The sequence below is a fragment of the Ursus americanus genome, chromosome 35 (assembly GCF_024610735.1).
Source record: "Ursus americanus isolate L20-20 chromosome 35, mUrsAme1.1.p, whole genome shotgun sequence".
Lineage (NCBI taxonomy): Eukaryota > Metazoa > Chordata > Mammalia > Carnivora > Ursidae > Ursus > Ursus americanus.
Window position 1 is genome coordinate 17940334 of NC_142161.1, and position 20374 is coordinate 17960707.

The 20374-nt window shown below is 39.3% G+C and overlaps 1 protein-coding gene and 1 long non-coding RNA gene across 9 annotated transcripts in view; both read right to left on the bottom strand.

Moving 5' to 3' along the window:
- Nucleotides 1-6232, bottom strand: part of LOC123793773 (uncharacterized) — a 601572-nt gene extending 595340 nt beyond the window's left edge. For all 8 annotated transcript variants that reach the window (XR_015723052.1, XR_015723055.1, XR_015723048.1 and 5 more), the window contains exon 1: nucleotides 6182-6232. This is a non-coding gene — a long non-coding RNA (uncharacterized LOC123793773). The remainder of the gene's footprint in view (nucleotides 1-6181) is intronic.
- Nucleotides 6233-17931: 11699 nt separating this feature from the next.
- The window catches only part of SEC23A (SEC23 homolog A, COPII component), a 70258-nt gene continuing 67815 nt past the window's right edge, over nucleotides 17932-20374 (bottom strand). The window contains exon 23 of the mRNA XM_087859078.1: nucleotides 17932-19330. Within this exon, the coding sequence (XP_087715204.1) occupies nucleotides 19241-19330 (90 nt within the window). The 3' untranslated portion in view covers nucleotides 17932-19240. The remainder of the gene's footprint in view (nucleotides 19331-20374) is intronic.

Below are 20374 nucleotides of genomic sequence, written 5' to 3' on the forward strand. Positions count from 1 at the left end.
CTCTATCTCTGTCAAATAAATAAATAAAATCTTTAAAAAAAAAAAAAAGAATGTTTGTAGCAGCATTCCTTGTAGTAGCAAAAACAAACAACCCAACTGTCCAACTGTAGATAGGATAATATGGTAGTATACACAAACAATAGAATACTCTTCAGAAATGAAAATGAACACCCTAAAACTACTCACCACAGCACATGTGAATGTCACAAATATGACACCTTTGGAAGAAGCCAGACAAAACCTTCATATTGATTGATTTCATGTATGTAAAGTTCAAAAGCTAAACTACAATATTTAGGGATACATACATAGGTATTCACACTATTAAAAAAGAAAAAGTAAGGCAGTGATTACCACGAAAGTCAGAAGTGTGTGAGCTTTGAGAGATGCCAAGGCTTTGTGCTTGGGATGAGGCATGTGGGGAGCCTTGAGTGTTGCTATATTCTATTTCCTAACCTGAGCTCATACACACAGTTCATCCTCTTGTAATTTCTCAAGCTGTACAATCAGGATGTAGACGCTTTTCTGTATGTGCATCATATTTCACAACTTTAAAAAGTGTTAGAAACATATTAGCAGAATTAAATCTAGGCTGACAGAAAAGGTAGGTTTGATAAGAGAAAAAAATGAAGGCAAACTTGTATCCTCCTATAAAATACAGAGGTAGAGACCAAAGATGAAAACAATGAGAGGTAAGATGATGACCATGGAGGAAAAAGAAAGAGGAGGTTGAAATTTAGACAACTGATATCCCCAGAAAAAAAGGCCAAAATAATACAAAAGGGGAAATCCAATAAATGATAACTGAGTAACATAACAGGTGCGAGGCCAAGTACTTTATATAAATTAACCCACTGAATCCTTACAATAACTCTAGGAGGTTAAATATCACCATCAGTTTTCTTCTTTATGCTGGTGGGAAAACCAAGACCTAACTTTCCCAAGATCTTATGACTGGGAAGCAATAGTCAGGTAAGAGGTAAACAGAAGCCTTGAACGGCTGTGAGGAACTAAAGCCAGCGCTCTGAACCACTATACCAAGCTACCACCTATCTTTCCCTGCTCTGGATTAAAGCACAACATACTGCAACATTCAAGGCCAGAGGTCACTGGATAAAATCTTTTAAAAAATTTACGGAGAAATTCATTTTGATCCAAGGATTTTACTTTACTTTATTTGTTTATTTAACAGATCACTAGAGAGTGCTCGTGCATGAGTGTGTTAATGGGGGGAAGGGGATAGGGGCAGAGGGACAGCATCTTAAGCTGACTCGATGGTGGTGAGCCCAGAGCCCATGGGGTTGGATCTCATGACCCATGAGATCATGACCTGAGCCGAAATCAAGAGTCAGAAGCTTAACGGACGGAGCCACTAGGCGCCCCAATCTAACAATTTTATATGCAACCAAGTTGTCTCACACTTGTGAAAGCACTAAAACAAAATCAGATATTTCAGAAAATACACCCACTCATGTATAATTCTTTCAAAAAAATATATATTTGAAGACAAATTTCAATTGACCAAGAGAAGAGGCCTAAAAGGAGGTAAAAATGAAGGAATCATAACACAGAAGGATTTTTCCAGAGATCTGAAAATAACTGAAACAAATGTAAATTTAAATACTGCAGAAATAGTTGTTTTTTTAAAACTGAACTAATGTCAAAACACATTTAAAAAAATTTTTCCAATAATCTATATTTAAAACCCAGATTCCGTTAACAAAAACTGTGTGGGTGAGGGACAACGAGCAAGGAGAAGGTAGAAAGGAGGTGAACCTGCCTGCCATGGTAATCAAAGATGCAGTTTTACTTTTATGATAGAGAAATGTAAGTTAAAGAACCCTTTTGAAAAACTTGGAAAACTAAATACCACTAGCAGAATTTAAATATATGTGTGAGTATCTCCAAAGGAAAATAAAAGCAAAGAAAATAAGATCCATACTTCAAAACAATGAAAATGCAAAAAGAAAAAAAGGGGGGGATAAAACATGAAACAAGAGGAAAAGTAAAACCAAATGTCTTATAGTCAAATGGCTTGCAGATCGTGTTCTAGAGTCCCATCTAATATAAAGTGGCATAAAGCGATAAAAGAGAAAAGAAAAACATAGGAAAGACAAAGGCAGGTATAAAAGAAGTGGGGATAAAAATACTAGCATCAAATCATGAGAGGAAGTTAAGGCCAAAAACCTTACATAGGGCAAACAGGATCAGTTTATATTAATAAGTGATATGGTCCTTAGTACCAGCATAGCAGCCAAATCCTTATATGATGACTAGGATTGTATTGAAACACATACAGGAAATACGTCTTCAGAAATACAAGAATACATTTTCAGCAACTCAGAAGTAGCAGGGGACTTTGACACAATATCCTGACAAAGCAAGTAGGCAAAAAATAAACAAGGACGATGTTTCAAGAAATACGTAATAAGGGCACCTGGGTGGCTCAGTGAGTTAAGTGTCTGCCTTCAGCTCAGGTCATGATCCTGGAGTCCCTGGATTGAGCCCCACATCTGAGCCCCACATCGGGCTCCCTGCTCAGCGGGGAGTCTGCTTCTCCCTCTGCCCCCACCACTCGTGCTCACGTGCATGCTGTCTCTCTAGCTCTCAAAAATAAATAAATAAAATCTTTTTTAAAGAAATACATAATAAGATCAAGTTAATAGATGTGTATATCAAATTACATATCCCACAAACCAAACACCACCTCCTAAAAACCTACTAAAAGAAAAAAATTAAAAAATCAGCTATGATCAGGATCAATTTAGAGATAACCAAAATAAAAACACTATATATAAAAGAATATGCTATCACCAATGAGACACTCAGAAGAAAATATTAATAAACACTTAAAATATTAAGCAAGAAAGCATTAAAACAAATAAGCTGAGCACTTATAAGAAAGCAATAAAGCAAGTCAAGGGTAAACACAAATAAGGAATTAATAAAAGAAGAAAATAATGAATAAGAAAATGGAATTGATAAATAACCCCAAAGATGATTCCTTATTTTTTTTTAAGATTTATTTTACTTATTTTAGAGAAAGAGAGAGCGAGCACGGGCATGCACAAGCATGGAGGAGGAGCAGAGGAAGAGAAACTTGAGCAGACTCCCCCCTGAGCGGGGAGCCCTACCCCAGCTCGATCTCACGACCCTGAGATCATGACCTGAGACGAAGCCAAGAGTCAGACGCTTACCTGAATTAGCCACCCAGGCGCCCCAAAGATGGTTCTTTGAAAAAACCCATAAAATGGACAAAGTTCTGTTGACTCTCATCAGCAAGCAAAGACAGAAAGTACTCACCGAGGATCGGGAATTGAGAGAGAAGAACTTCTTTAAAACACAAGATTAAAAGTTTAGAAAATCTGGACCAAACAATAAAATGCAGTTACACCGGTGAGTCTGGCAACAATCATAAAAATCTAACTTTAACCAAGGCTGTGCATGTGTGCTGGATGCACCAGGCTAGACTACCGAAAGCTGCTTTCGTTTTGAGGTTAGGCAACACTGAAAATTTCCAAGTAGTTTAAGTTGCTTTTATTTTGGTCTAGTCCTAACAGCAAACAGTCAGTGCAAAGGGTAGCTAAGATGCAGGTGGTTAGAAGCAGCTCTCTATTACGTCACTCACTTTTCATGGTGGCGCCCTAGAGTTTAGCTCAGCAGGTCCGAGAAGCATAGAATGGATGGCTCCCTGATTTGTTAATGTCCCAGACACATTAAAATCCAGAAACAGCTTTTGCTACTCAAGAAGCCAAGCTCTCTGTCCCGGACGTTTAGGTTCCGTGCCTCGACATTCTTGCTGTGCCAGCTAGCTCTAGGGCAATGCCCTTGTCTGCACTGCAGGATCCAGGTGTTTTTCACGGATGTCTCTCAGGGAACTTATGTGCCAAGGGTTGGCCATAACCTTTCACAATGTAATACCCACCATCCTGACAAGTGCATTCATTCGTTCAACAGATATTTGATAGCCTTTTATGAGCCAAGCAATCTAATAAGCCCTGGGAATACAGAAACTGAGCAAAAATTACTGCCCTCAATAGGGACAGCATATTCTAGTGGGAAAAACAGACAAAGTAAAAAAAAAAATTATAATACCACCATGTACCAGTATCTATGGGAGCAGGCCATGGGAAGTCAGGGAAAACTTCACTGGGAATGCATCCTCAAGAATGCAGAGGGGCTCCTGGGTGGCTCAGTTGGTTAAGCGTCTGCCTTCGGCTCAGGTACTGATTCTGGAATCTAGGGATCGAGCCCCGCATCAGGCTCCCTGCTCAGCCAGGAGTCTGCTTTTCCATCTCCCTCTGCCCCTCCTCCTGCTCCTTCTCTTTCGGTCTCTTAAATAATGAAATAAAATCTTAAAAAAAAAAAAAAAAGAGGGTAAGTAGGCAGTATTTGTCTTTCTGGGTCTGGCTTATTTTGCATAAAGTCTTCCAGGTTCATCCATATCATTGAAAATGGCAGAATTTCCTTCTTTTTTAAGGCTGAATAATAGTTCAATTTTGTATATATATTACACACACACAATGAACTACTATTCAGCCTTAAAAAAGAAGGAAATTGCAACAATACTGCATTGTATACTTGAAATTTGCTAAGAGGTTAGATCTCAGTTTAAATCTTTCACCACACACACAATACAAAATGGTAACTCCGTGGAGATGATGGGTAAGTTATTTAGCTGGGTCGTGGTAACCTTTTCACAATGTATACATATATCAAAACATCAAGCTGCACACCTTAAACACAATTTTTATATATTAAACATCCCTCAATAAAGTTGTCAAAACAAAGAATATATGTGAATTTTCTAGCTACAGCGAGATTCCTCCAGGCACAGGCTGCCTATCTCCTCTCCCTCCCACATCTAATCTCCAGGTAGTCCTACCACTTCCACTACCCTCCTCCAAGCAGCACCCGTCTTGCCTAGATGACCACAAGTCCTTCCCATGTGCCCCCTGTTACTACATCCAGCCTCACCACCCTTCAGACTTTTCTGCTCTGATCATACATTGCCCTTCAGGATCTGACCCGTCTAGCTCACCAGTTTTATCTACTGTATTTTCCCAGTGTATTAATTGGGAGCAAAAATTACCCAACTGAAATGACCCCCTACACTTTTGCCAGAAAATTTCTTGTTAGAGTTTCTTGCAGGTCCCAACATTCTCTTTGCTACACATGTCTGACAACGTACCAGGTCCCGGGAATGTGCCGCAGACTCTCAGTGGACCTGACCATGCTGATGGCAGCGACAGTGGGGGAAATATACTGTACCTCCACTAAAAACAAGGAAATCGGGGCACCTGGGTGGCTCAGTTCATTAAGCGTCTGCTGGCTTAGGTCATAATCCCAGGGTACTGGGATCGAGTCCCATGTGGGGCTCCCTGCTCAGTCCGGTGTCCGCTTCCCGTTCTGCCCCTTCCCACCGCCAACCCACCCCCGCTCTCTCCCCCTCATCTAAGCGCGCGCTCGCACAAAAATCTTAAAAAAAAAAAAAAAAAAAAAAAAGGAAATCCGGAACCTCGGAAGAGAGGGAGAGGAAAGTAGGAGGCGGGTAGTAGTTAACGAGGGAGATGTAGGACATGAGTGTGAAGCCTTGTGTCTCAACCCAGCATCCAAGGGCTTGGTGGAAGGGATAAGTAGTAAAGATCCAGGTTAGTATAAATCCGCAGTCAAAAGAGGCTTGAGTCTGTTCCCGCCTGGAGTTCTACTCTACAGGTGACTACAGTAGAGCAGAGAGCGACGTGGAGAAGGCCGGAGAAAACAGAGCTCCGCGCCTGCTCAGGTGTACCTGGGTCCGGGCAGGGAGCTGGAAAGCGTCACGGGAGGTTTCACACCCCTTCCTCAAAGCTGCAAAAGGCACTTGAAAATCAGCACACCGAGCAAGAGGTCACCTCAGCTTGAGCGGAAGGTCAGGAGGACCCGTGTGAGCAGGGGTGGGAGCCGGATCAGCAAGGGGTCACAGCCGGGCTTTCCCGGGCGCCACCGAAGAAACAGCCCACGCACAGTGAGCAAAAGGCTGACGGCCAAAGACCAGATCGGGCTGCCTTCCAGCCAGAAGTCAGCGCTGACCAGATGACCCTTTGCGGGTCTGTAAACTTGCCCCCGTACACAGAAGGCAAGGAGAGACCCAAAAACGAGGCAGGCCGCTCCAGATTGGGCTGTAACACGCAAGGGAGCTTACCTGCGAGGCTGGGCTGCCGCAGCCGCAAGCGGAGTGGATCTCTGCCCCCACTGCCCGGAATCTTAAATTTCTACACCGGCCTTAACTGGATTCAGTTAACACCAATCAAGGCTGTGTTACCGGAGCAGGGCCTAAAGAGGGACTGGCGCGTGGAATCTACATCACAAAGACAAGGAGAGGGTGAGGAGCCTCCAATTGCCAGGGGCCAGCTCACAGGTCAACTGGAGGTCATGCCCTCTCAGTGACCTCCACCAACACATTTCCCGGATCTCGAGACCACCGCAAGCTCCAAGGGAATTTTAATCCCCTCAGGGAACGGAGCGAAAAAGGAGCATGGATTCTGGAGCCAACTATGTGGACTTACATCTCTAGCCTACCACTAAGTAGCTACGTGATCTTGAGTAAGTTGTTCAACCACTCTGTGCCTTAGTTTCCTCACTGGCAAACTGGGAATTCAATAGTGCCTGTCTTAGAGGTTATCCTTAGCCCATAGTACACTGCCTGGGGGGCGCCTGGGGGGCTCAGGTGGTGATCTCGGGGTCCTGGGATGAGCCCCACAGACCTCTGCGCACAGCGGGGATCTGCTGCTGCCTCTCCCTCTGCCTCTCGCCGGGCTCATGCAGGTGCATGCAGTCTCTCTCTCTCTCAAATAAATAAATAAAATCGCTTTAAAAAATAAAATTAAAAAAAAAAAAAAAAAGAACACGGCCTGGCACTTATTAAATGCCCTGCAAGTGCTGGCTGTCATCATTGTCATGGGAGGGCTGACTCTGCATATCAGAAGCACTCAATCATTTAATTCTCACACAACACTATGAGGGCGGTACTATCATTTTATTTTTTTTTAAAGATTTTATTTATTTATTCGACAGAGATAGAGACAGCCAGCGAGAGAGGGAACACAGCAGGGGAGTGAGAGAGGAAGAAGCAGGCTCATAGCGGAGGAGCCTGATGTGGGGCTCGATCCTGAAACTCCGGGATCACGCCCTGAGCCGAAGGCAGACGCCTAACGACTGCGCTCGCTACCCAGGCGCCCCGGTACTATCATTTTAGAAGCATGTGAAACAAAACATGTCACGAGACGGGGCGCCTGGGTGGCTCAGTCGTAAGCACAGACTCGATTTCGGCTCACATCATGATCTCAGGGTCTTGAGGTCAAGCCCTGCGTTGGGCTCCGCGCTCAGTATGGAGTCTGCTTAAGATTCTCTCTTCCTCTCCCACCACCCCCACCCACACACTCTCTCTCTAAAATAAACCTTTTTAAAACTAATGTGGTCACACCTAGAGATGCTAGGATACGGGACCTCAAAATCCCAACCCAACATCTCTTATTATACAATTGCTGCTTTTAAAAGAATTGATTTATGGAACGAAGAAAAAATTTGGTGTATTTATTATTTTCTTCTGAGAACTCAGATTTCGAAAGCTTGTCATGCGTGATGTGGAACTACAGTCATACTCTCCAATTTTGTACCCTTTCAACAAACTACCTTTAACTTTTGGGGTCCAATTATTTCAGATTGGAGTAGGGATTAGATTTCAAAAAACAAATACTAAAGCATGGGTGTTGATAGAAAAAAGTCACATAAAAATTAGAAAAGTTCAGAATTTAAATTGGAGGAGAAAGATATTAAAACATGATTTGAGTTTCCTGTTATGTGGTAGCTACTGCCCCCTTGAGGTGAAAAAGTGTTAGGGCCTTCAAGCTCTAGTCCCCTCGATTGAAATTTAATTTATCCTTTGCATTTTCTAACCTGTTTCTTTGAAATGCTTCCCTTGCTATTTTATTATATTATTCTTTATTTTTTCCCTTAGTGATTCTCTCCTTTGTTCACTGAAGGCTTAATATAAAAACTCAGAGGGAATGTTCACTCAATTCAAGAGCTATTTCAGTAATTCCACAAATAAGTAGAAAGTGAAAGTAATAGAGAAATGTAATGACACATTCCTCAACAGAAAAAAAAAGAGCACAGAATAATTTTTGTCTCTTGACAAGTTTTTTTTAAGGTTTTATTTATTTATTTTAGAGCGAGAAAGAGGGGGAGGAGGAAGAGCAGAGGGAGAATCTCTCGAGCTGACTCCCTGCTGAGTTCGGAGCCCAACACAGACTCGATTTTATGACCCCAAAATCATGACCTGAAGTGAAACCAAGAGTCAGACGTTTGACTGAGCCACCCAGGAACCCCATCTCTTGACAAGTTTTGTTTCACATCCTTCTAAAATTTAATAGTAAAGAATTGGCTAGAAATACAAGTTTATTGATTTTGTGAAATCACAGGATTCAGAAATAAATGACAAATATACTCGACTGTATGAGTCGTCTAACACATAGCAAATCTTTCATTGATAGGATAAATGATTAAATATGCCTTCCTCCCTGCAGATATCTGACTGGTAGGTTAGTTCTATTTCTAACTTTTTAGAATCATCAGCAACTGATATTTTTAGCACAAAGCACACTGCTCTATAAATCATTTTTGTCTCTAGTCTCTGAGCACTTACGTAACCTACATACTATTGCATATAAAGTAATTGAAAGGTAATATCTCTGAGCTGTTTTTTAGCTACCACTGCCAAGAAACACGTACTGATGCTACCCAAGGTGTCCTAGAGCCGTGAAAAGGAGTGTCCATTTTTAGTCCTGACTCCAGGCAGGGAGGGACTCTCGTCACCAAACACACTTCCCATGGCTCCAGCCCACAAAGAATCCCCACCCAGCGGGACAGACCCAGAAGGCAGAGAAGAACATAACCACACAACATTCTACAGAAAGCTGCTGTGTCGTGTCACCACCATTCTCAGTAAGAAAAGCAGGCAGATGGGCTTATCCGGCATTTTAGAGGCAAGCTTAGCCTTTTAGAAGAATTGGTTGATGAAGGTTCAGCCCTTACAGTTTACTTCGAGCAGTTTATAAGCAAATCCTGTAACTAGAAATAAAGGTTCTACAGTAAGAACTGTATATCACGAAACAGACTGTGGAGGAAGAGTCGCGTGGGTGGGACCCAGGAGAAAATCTGGGCAAAGAATGTGTCAGAAAACAGAACTATTCCCAAGACATGCTGGTTAAGAAGTATCTGTGACAGACCTGTACCTCTGAAGCCAACAATACACTATATGTTCATTTTTAAAATGAAAAAATTGAAAATTGAAAAATTAAAAAAATTAAAATTAAGAAAAATATCTCAAAAAAAAAAGTGTGAGAGAAGAACGGGAGACTGACAATGGGCTTCTCTGGGTGTATACCATTCACACTCTTCTTATGGATAAATATGCGGCAAGTGTCTTGGACTAAGATGTCAAGATAACAAAGATAGCAGGTTCCAGAGTGAGCTGTAAGGCCACCAGGCAGGAATATAAATGAGGCGATGCACATCTCCCACCCAGCACAGGACCTGGCTGTTGCTAAGTGGGGCTGTGTCTACGGCTTAGAGTGATCTGTAAGTCTATTTGGTTAGAGTCATCCCAAAATGATCAGCCTGCTACAGTCTCCATCAAATGGCTGAGGGGTGGGAAACCACACACACTGAACAACTTTAAAGGGACAGAGACAAAATACAATCGCTTTCATAATTATGGTTCACGATCCTACTCATTCAATATACTAGTTACAAAGATGTGGAGTGCATCATATGTAACTCCCATTACTCACGGATACTAAGGCTTTTGTTGTCAGAAAGCTGTAAGTTAGTAATTCTGCTGGATAGTTTTAGAAAGACACCTAATCCAGGTGCCTGGACAGATAAAACACTGCGTCTTCTGGGACTGTGTCCAAATGTGGCATACTCTCGCTTCATCTGATTAGTTTCATGAGTATTGAATCCCTGTTCTTTGCAGTAAAAGGTCAAAAGGTAAGTCATCATGGCCACTGTGATCTTTGATTCACCAATAAGTTTAATTCTTCTCAGATAATGGGGATTTGTTGTAAGGGTACATTTGGGAATCGGGGTGAAAGGATTCCAGAAATAGCCATTCTACAGGATTCAAGGCAATCTGGGAACCATTTCCCAGCCAGAGTTCATGAATCTTCACCCTAATATTCCATCACCAGTGTGCCTCTTCCACTTCTCGTTTCTTCTCTATCATTTTTCCTCTCATTACAGAATGGCTGCTATTCTCTGGATTTTCCTATTCAACTTTTAGAGGAGGAGAGTATAATTGGTCTAGTTAGTTACCATGATCCTTACAGGGAAAAGCTTTCATGCCAACTCATTTCATAGCTCACCAGCCAGTCTGTAGATTAGGTGCCTTTAAAAAATTTGATCTCTGCTCTTTGCTTAGGAAAGAGACCAGGGCTGGCTGCTCAGCTCAGCTCAGCAGAGGGCTGCAAGCAGGAGGACATCCTGAATGTAGCAGGCGCGATGATTGACAGGTCTCGTATACTACGGTAAGGATTTGGTTTTCTTCCTCTGTAATGGTAACTTCAGGTTTTCTTTATAAAAATGGGCTTTATCTATGACATTTAGTGATTATATTCTTAATAAATAGAAGTATTCTTTGGACATGTTTAACTATATCTGACACAGCTTCATCATCTACTTCATCGTAAGAATTCCCCACATCATTCCACAGAGCTATTATTTTGTGAAAGGTCCTGCAGAAAGGTGGAGATTTTTTTCAATCCAGTTTGTTTCCTTCATTAGATACAGTCAGGTTCTTAAGTTTTGCAGACAGCTCATGATATCGACTGAGAACTGCAAGGTGCAGATGGAGAAGCAGATTTGGCCGTCACCGGTAGAGGCTGAGTAAGCGCAGTGGGCGCCGTGAATGTTTCTGCCAGAGAACCTGCAATAATAAAACATTAGTTCCCTGAAACCGCGCTGGACTTTAGACTCCAAATGGAAGCTGATCAGTAGAGTCATTTACAACAAGCCATGTCAAAAGTGTGTATGACACTCAATAAGTAAACACAATCGAAAAGCTTCACCATAAATATATGAGCAGATGAGAAGACACAACACACACAAATCAATAGTGTTGGTCTCAAGTCTGCTCAGACTGTCAAATTTATTTTTCCAGCTCCAGGAAGATCCATGTCTACCCTCATCCATAATGGTTATCTAAGCAACTGATAAACATACCTAATTAACAACACGTTGGAACATGCCTTGGCAATCTATTTCATGGTCCTAAAAAAAAATGGGACGTATTTTCTTAAAATAATTAAAGGCAGATGTTAATTAAGCCATTTTATAGTTTATTACTCAGCATCTTATTTTTTAAAAAACCCTTGTTAAAAATACAGAACCTAATTCTGGGTATTATCAAAACCCAGGATTCAATGAAAACATTCTCTTTGGTCACATGATATTATGCTACGATTAATATTTCAGTAACTTGATAGCCTTTTTAATAGAAATACTTCCTTGCTGAAAAAGATATATTTGATAAATGAGTTGGCTTAATGTTCTCATTAAAAATAGAATTTTAGAATTAAACACTGCAAGAGACCATACATGATGGCGTAATCCATGCTCAACAGAGGGAGACTGTCTAACTGTGCTCCCTACATACCTTGTTAGCACTTAGTAAATAATTAATAAAAGCAACTTCATCTAATCTCATAGCTTCAGCTGTCAATTCTAGGCTTATGGTTCCCAAACCTGAGTCTCCTGATTCCAGAATGCACCTTTCCGACTGACTATTGGACTTTGTGTGGAAATCCCAACACTTGTTGAAAATGTTGCATTTAGCAGCCCTTGCTATTTAAATTGTGATCCAGAAAACAGCACTGGTGTCAGCTGGGGAGCTTGTTTGAAATGCAAAATCTGACTCAGTGTCAGACCTACTTCAAAAATCTGCATTTAATGATCATCTGTAGGTGATTCCTATGCATGTTCAAGTTGGAGAAGTACTGCCCTAGGATTCGTCGCTGTTGAATTTTACTTCTTCACAAATGTTTTCAAATGTGCAAAATATTTGACCTATCAGTATCTCACAAGGATTTTAGGAAGATTAATTTTTAAACCTTTGCAGATTAAGTTATTTTTAAACTGCCTCGAAGACAGGAACTATCTGCTCTAATGCACTAAATAAAGTGAAATGTGATCCTTCCCTTCCAGAGGTTCTTTAATCGGTATACTTACCACTTCAAAATGACATCCTTACTGTAACTCAAAAGTAATCTCCAGATTTGTTTCTCTTAGGAAAATCTCTAACCTCTACAAAAATTGTTGATTTTATGGATCTCCCTACTTTGCCAAAACAAATAGCGCCGTCCCCAGAACAGGTTAAACATATCCATAAGGATCATCCTGGGGCTGCTTCACCCCGTTAAGGTAGCTGAGCAGGATCTTGACACAGATCCGAAAACAGCACCTTCCCCAGCAGAGCAAGCCGCATTTCCTAGAGGAAACGGATTCACACCACTTGTCTCTGCAATGCACTTTTCTCTACCTAAGTGCTCTGGTTATTGCAGTTGGAAAATACACGGTGCTTTGTTAGAACCTGAGTGCACGATGTCCTGCTTAGAAGCGTTTTTCTAAATTGGCAAACGCCTCCTGCATTATGGGCTGCCCGCTCTCTTTTAATGACAGTATCAGAGAGCGCCAGATGGCTTTGTGGGTCAATGATTATCATCCCTCAATTATGTTATTCCTTCCCAATTCACCAACATTATCATTTCTCTGAAAGTGTTAAGTCATCTGCAGCATTCAGCAACTTATAACTATCTTGCTTTACTTATCACCGAAAGTGCTCTGTATACAGAGGTCATCTGACCTCTGTATACAGAGCACTTTCGGTGATAAGGAAGGAATAACATGCCACATACCAAAATAAGCCTTGACCGGAATTTAATGGAGAACATTTAAATCTGTTTTACACAACACATTCTGAGGGATTATGGAACATCTCCATTGATTTTTGTTTTGTTTTCTATCGCATTAATAATCTGATTTTATCATTATTTCCTCTCTTCCTCTTTCTTTAGATTTATTTTATTTTTTTTATTTTTTTGACTTGAATGCAAAGTTGTTGTTTTTTTTTCCTTGACTTGAATGCAAAGTTTATTTCCAATCCTTTTTCTCTGGTTGCATTTAAAATAACATATATCCCTCTAATAACCCTTTTTCCCATATCACAAGTTTTGATACATAGCACTTTTATTGTTCGGTTCTAAATATTTTATAATCACTGAAATTTCTTACTTAATTTGTGAGTAAATCAAACCTTATTGTTTAGGGGCGCCTGGGTGGCACAGCGGTTAAGCGTCTGCCTTCGGCTCAGGGCGTGATCCCGGTGTTATGGGATCGAGCCCCACATCAGGCTCCTCTGCTATGAGCCTGCTTCTTCCTCTCCCACTCCCCCTGCTTGTGTTCCCTCTCTCGCTGGCTGTCTCTATCTCTGTCGAATAAATTAAAAAAAAAAAAAAAACCTTATTGTTTAGTTTCCAAATACAGTGGTGTTAGAAGGATAGTGTTTTATCATTCTATGCCAGCAATTACAAATAATGTCAGTGACAAAAAACTCCAAACCGAAGACTTCTATTGGTCTAAAATCTAAAAACTTGTTAGAAAAAAAATAAAAATCTGTACAATTGCTATGGCTACTGCTGAGTTTTAATGTTTGTAACCTTCTGATTAGCACGTTTTTATTACTTATTCCTTGATAAACATTGTGTTCAGTATGGAACTTAATTCAGATAACTCCCAGATATAGAGACACCCTTCAACTTGGACCATACGTTAGTAACACATTTTGAATCATTTCAGCTCCCCTGGTGGGGGTGGGGAAGAGTTTGTTTCTTCAATACCCATGGTACTAAATATCCCCCTGTTTAAACAGTAGGCTCAAGTAAACCACACTAGCCTAGTAATCACAAAGATGAAGAAACAATTCTTGGGAGTTTTTGTTTGTGGATAATGTTAAAACACCAAAACAGAGTGTGAACTTTGAAGTGTAATTTTTCCAAGTGCACATTTTTAGTGCCTACATGGAATCTTTTACTGAATTTGAGTATCTTTACAAGTAAAATTTGTCTTTTTTTAACTGCTGTTTTAAAACTAAAAGACTAACCAAGAAAATAAACCATTACATCAGTGGCAAAATTTAGAGATTTTTCTTGGTGTAAAGTTTTGGATGAGGTTAATCAAAATTCAAAGTAGTTACATTCTAAATCAGGCTTGAACAAGGTATAGTAAGACAGCAAGCTTTAAATCAGCACATAGAAACCGTAGAGAAGGCAATTAAGTATGTAATAACAAAATGTAAGAAAATAGACATTTACACTGAAGAATCAAATTTCAAAGAATGCCTGTAAAGTAACAGACGATGTTTGTCTTACGTGGCCAGAAGAAATTAAAACAGCAATATTCAAATGCCTTGATCTATATAACTGAACACTTGTTCGAAACCAATGGATCAAATAATGCCAATGTGCACCATCATTCAGCCATTCACACTCATTTTTGCAAAAGAAGAAAAACTTTGGAGGGTTTTACTGAACGTAATAGGAATTTATCTTGAATCTTCTAGCTTATATATTACAGTGGATATCTTTCTACCAAGAAGCTTTTTGAAAGCTGCTAGCATCAATTCTGAAGAAATAGTTTTAAGAATTCAGGAATTTAAGAAATTTGTGAAAATGGGTTTTTATGAATGTCTGTCAAACTTACCTTTGAGAGTTTTCCTATTTGTGTATCTTTTGCTTCAAATGAAAAACTTTTGAAATTAATGTGTTCTTCACGATCAACTATGAAAAAAGATTGACGAGTCTGACTTTACTCAGTAAAGCATGGATATGTGAAAAGATCAGTTTTTATGAAGTCTTAAGACAAATTTACAGAAGTTTCAAAATACTACATATGATTTTATTCATTACAGGGAAAGACCATTAAGTATTTTCAATTTTCATAAAATGCACTAAAAAGTATTAATCCATTTTTTTATGTCTCAAGTATTAATCCACTATTTTTTTGTCTTTTATTTACCATGCTTTCCTTTTGCTGCCTTTTTCATCTTTCTTGCCTTCTCTTTGATTGATCAGATTGCTTTTATTGCTGCTTTTCCTCCACTCGTTTGGAAGTTATATATTTGGGTTTGAAAGTTTTATATCCTGTTTGATCTTTGTTATCCTTAACTTTTAAAAATACATAGCTAGGCTGGGGGCGCCTGGGTGGCTCAGTCGTTAAGCGTCTGTCTTCAGCTCAGGGCATGATCCCGGTGTTCTAGGATCGAGCCCCACATCAGGCTCCTCCACTAGGAGCCTGCTTCTTCCTCTCCCACTCCCCCTGCCTGTGTTCCCTCTCTAGCTGGCTGTCTCGATCTCTGTCAAATAAATAAATAAAATCTTTTTAAAAAAATAAAATAAAATAAAAATACATAGCTAGGGATGCCTGGGTGAATCCGACAGTTAAGTGTCTGCCTTCGGCTCCACGTCATGATCCCAGGGTCCTGGGATCGAATCCCACATCGGGCTCCCTGCAAAGCGAGGAGTCTGCTTTTCCCTCTGCCTGCTGTTCCCCCTACTTGTGCTCGCTCTCTCTGCCAAATAAATAAATAAAATCTTAAAAAAACAATAAAATAAATAAATAAAAATACAAAGCTAATTCAATGTTGACTTAACAAAGCCTAAAATTAACATTTCTATCTTCCAAATGCTTAGACATTTTACTGTTTTGGGGGGGGGGGTGGTTAGTGTTTCCTTAGAGGAAAAATTTCCGCAATTTCCCAGTATCACATCCTCAACCCAAATAACTGGGCTTTATGTCAGTATAATCCATAGATGGGGAAGAAAAAATTCTGAATTTATTTAGTAATGTGACTTCATTATTCCGTATCTAGTATTGCATACCGATTATTATATTTGCCAGATAATAATACATTAAGCCTAGACCAGAGTTTCTCTATTAAAGAAAGGAAGAATGAACATAAGGAAAATATTTTAATTTCATAAGGTAAACTATTACAAAGCAAACAAGAGAAACATCTGAATTACTTGATAAAATGCTCAAGATGAATACAAACCAAACACATAAAAGTACAAAAAATATGTATGCAGGTATTTTGGAAAAATGGAAAATGAAAACAAAAATGTAAATATAGGCATTAGAAAGCAAATAATCACAATTTGTTGGTGGTGTTTGAAAAGCAACTGAGTAATTATTTTCATTTGAAATAAAGCCAAGTATGGGACGCCTGCTTGGCTTAGTCGGTTAAGCCTCTGCCCTCAGCTCAGGTCATGGTCCCAGGGTCCTGGGATTCAATCTGGCATTGGGCTCCTTGCTCAGTGGAGAGCCTGCTTCTCCCTCTCCCTCTGCCTGCTGTTTCCCCTGCTTGGGCACTCTCTCTCTCTCTTACAAATAAATAAAATCTTTAAAAAATAATAATAATAAAATAAAACCAAGTGCAATAAGCCACAGCATTTAATTTGTAACAGCCAGTGAAGAATGCATTTGCTTTTGTCACTGTATAAATCCCAAATAGCACACATAAGACTAATGCTTAGGTAGAACTAGAGACCCCTCTCCGCTATTACACCTTTTCAACTGTGTCCTTTGTGCTAATTGTCTAAGGGAGATCTAGGATCCGATTGCTATGTAGTATGCAATGTTACCAGGGCAAAGCGTTTGGGTTTTATTATGAGGGCAAAGGGAATGACATAATCAGATTTGTATTTCAGTGAACTGAAGAGAGGGCTGGAGGAGACTGGGGAAAACAGACCGGTTAGAAGTCTGTTGCAGCAACCACGTGAGATGCGATGAAGGTAGAAGAGCAATAAAATAGAAAACAGCAAATAGGGTAGGGCGATATCAGAGAGGCAGAACTGGTAGATTTTGGTTCCTAAAGGTGTTGTGGAGAGTAAGAATTGAAACTGATTCACTGGTTTCTGGCCTGGCCAACAAGCACATTCATCAGGTACAGTCCACGGGCTAGGGAATGTAAGAGGGAAGTTTATCAAGTGGGGAACTGGATAGAGAAAATGTCAGCTCACTTTTGGAATCAGCCAATAAAAGAATAAATTTATCTTGTTACAACATAATATAAATGTACACAGATGGCGTCCAAAGTTGTTTTTAGAGATAAGGCCACTGGGGTAGTAAGTTCAACAGTGAATTCCAAAATAGTTCTGGACATACCGACGCTTCTCAGTGCTGCTAACAATTTAGCAAATATTCTTTATCCACTCTAAATTTCATTAAAAGGGTTAACATTTCTTTCTTCAATAATCTATTTAAATAGCTAGCAATTTAGTAATAGCTAAATTAGACACAAACAGATCCCAGGTGCTTTCTTTCAAATGGTAAATTAAAAGGATATGATGATATATTTGTTCCTCCTTATCCCTTAAATACAGAGGTATTTTAGCACCTTCAGCTGTAATTGATTTGGAACTAAAGGATAGTTTGGGGGTAAGTACCCACATCACTCAAGAGTAACAATGCAGTCTTAAAGAGCATAAGTTAAGGGGCCACGCAAATTAAACATGTATCATCATCACAGGGGCTTAATTCAATTCAAAATATGTTAACTCCAAAACACAATTTCCTTAGAGCAAAAACAACTACCTTGGGGAATATGAAAATGCTCTAAAATTGACTGTTGTGATGATTACATGACTTTGAAAATTCCAAAAACCACCGGGCTGTACACTTTAATATGGGTGAACTGTGCGGTATGTGAATTATATCCCAATAAAGCTGCCATTTTTTTTAAATGAACGCTTTTTAATCTACTCATAGCAGATTTTATAATTGCTCTAATTTTACAGGAGGCTTCTCAGGCTCTACTAGACTTCGAAATAAGCAGAAAAACACAGAGAAAGTATATTTTATTGGTATTTAGGCCTAGCACAGTTCAAATGAAATAAAATGGGACAGAGCAATTTATTTAATTGAATACAACATATAAACAATTCTTTAACTTTCTGTTTTATATGACTGTGTTCATGCAAGTACAATCATCAAACTGTCCTTCTAAGCATTTACTGTAGCACCACCTTTTATTTGCAGTACTTGATATAAATTTCATTGTCAAACATCTGGCTTTAGCAATGTAAACATTTGCTACAAGTAAACTTTAAAAGGTAAAAGTGAATGATACTAATGAATAAATCAAAATAAAACTGAGCATCACCACATGATATTCAACAAATTCTATAATACTGTTTCAATAAGAAAAAATACATTTCACAAAATAGAAGCAAAAAAAAAAAAAAAAAGAATATGTAAACTCCCAAAATAGTGTTAAAATACTGAAGAATATAATGTAAAATTTACCTCAGAAAAACAAGGGGAAACAACATAACCATGCAGTAAAAATCAATTTTGGTTTAGTAGTGACAACAGTTATTTTACTGCAGACTTCCTAAAATGCATTATGACAAAATGGTTTGTTTAATTTCTATCACCCTTTTAAAAGAAATGATCATGTTTAATCAGATAAGTTGGGTACTCTATGGGAATTTCACATTTTTTGTCAATTGTGGAACGGTTCCCCCAGAAAATTTTCATCTCTGAACTATTTTTCCAAATAACCAAAAACACTGAATTATTTTCATGAAAATTGCCTTATATAAAGTCAAATAATTCCTAAACAAATCATCATAAAAATAAATCTGCCTTAACAGAATAAGTACAGAAAAAGTATATGCATAAGTGAAAATCACAGATACATTTCAATGAACAGGCAAAAATGTTCACATTTATCATTACTGTTGATGATTTTATTTACTTTCTGGTTAAAATCAAGAAACATGTCTTCAAAAAGTCAGCAAGGACATTCAGTGCCACTTTGGATTTTTCTGCAATATACAAACGAGTTATATCTCTGTAGTGCAAGGCGAACTCTATTTTTACTCTTTAACATAATTAAGTTATAAAGACCTCAGATTTCTAAAACCAGTCATAATACTGTGGCAAGCAAAATAAATTTGTTCTTATTGCTCTTATATTCCAGCTTAATCTACAGATGTGAACATTTTTCCACATGTTGTCTCAAACCATACTAATACAAAGAGTCTAGAGAGATACCTCTGTTGGTTTCCACAGATAAAATGAAAAAGGGAAAAAAATGAAATTGAAATATTATTTCATCTTAAGTGTCCTTAATATGTTTAGCGCTTCAAGCAGCACTTGACACAGCAAGTTTCTTCAAGTGATCCATAAACACTTGTAAACTAACATCATCTGTGAGAATAGGTGCTCCAGACTCCTAGAGGAAAAGAAAGATATTTGCTATGATTAAAACATAGAGTAATACCTTAAAATGTATAAGCAAATGTTTAAAACAGACAAGGAATCACTGTAAGCAGAATAATGCCTATGCTCCTATTATAAAGAATCTGACTGGCCTTTATCCCTGGTTCCTCGTAGGGGGAATCTACATCCTTGGAATTTTCTAATAGTGTCTTTGTTATTCATAAGCCCCTCCAATCACACCTGAGTTCATGCTTTGAGATGGGACGAATCCGGATGAGGGCCAGTCACCAGAAAGAACATGTGATTAGAGGGCCGGGGATTTAAGACAGCCTGACCTCTACGGAGGGGAAGTGAGGTCAAGGGAGGGAAAAGAAGAGGAAAGGAGCTGGAGATTCCATCAATCAAGCCTGGTAGTAAAGAAACAAACTCTGGACACCAAAGCTCAGTGCAGCTTCCTGTCTAACAAATTTATCAATATGCCAGGAGGATGACACATTCTGATTCCATGGGGAAGAACACAGAAGCTCTGTATTTGGAACCCTCCTAGACCTCACTCTGTGGGGTCCCTGGTCCTTATTTGTAATCTTTATAATAAACTGTGATCATAAATAGAGTGCTTTCCAGAGTTCTGTGAGTTGTTCTAAGGAGTTATCAAACCTGAGGTGGGGGGAGGTGTGGGGAACACCACCACCACCAACCCCCCCGACACACACACACACACACACACACACACACACACACACACACACACACAGATTTGTAGCTAGTTGGTCAGAAGTGCAAGTGCAGGGATCCCACGTTCAGCTGGCATCTGAAGTTGGGGGCAGGCTTGCTGTGAGCCATGTCCTTTAACTTGTGGAGTCTGCACTACCCCAAGTGGTCAGCATCAGATTTGCACTGCAGAATCAGAACAGCTACATACCCAACTTAATCTTTACAGTAGCTGAGTGTTCATTTGTCTTGAATGTATTGGCGCTTTATCACTACTAAGGAATAAATAAATGCCTTGGTGAGATTACTGCTGCCTGACTACTAAATAAAATTCAAATTGCACATA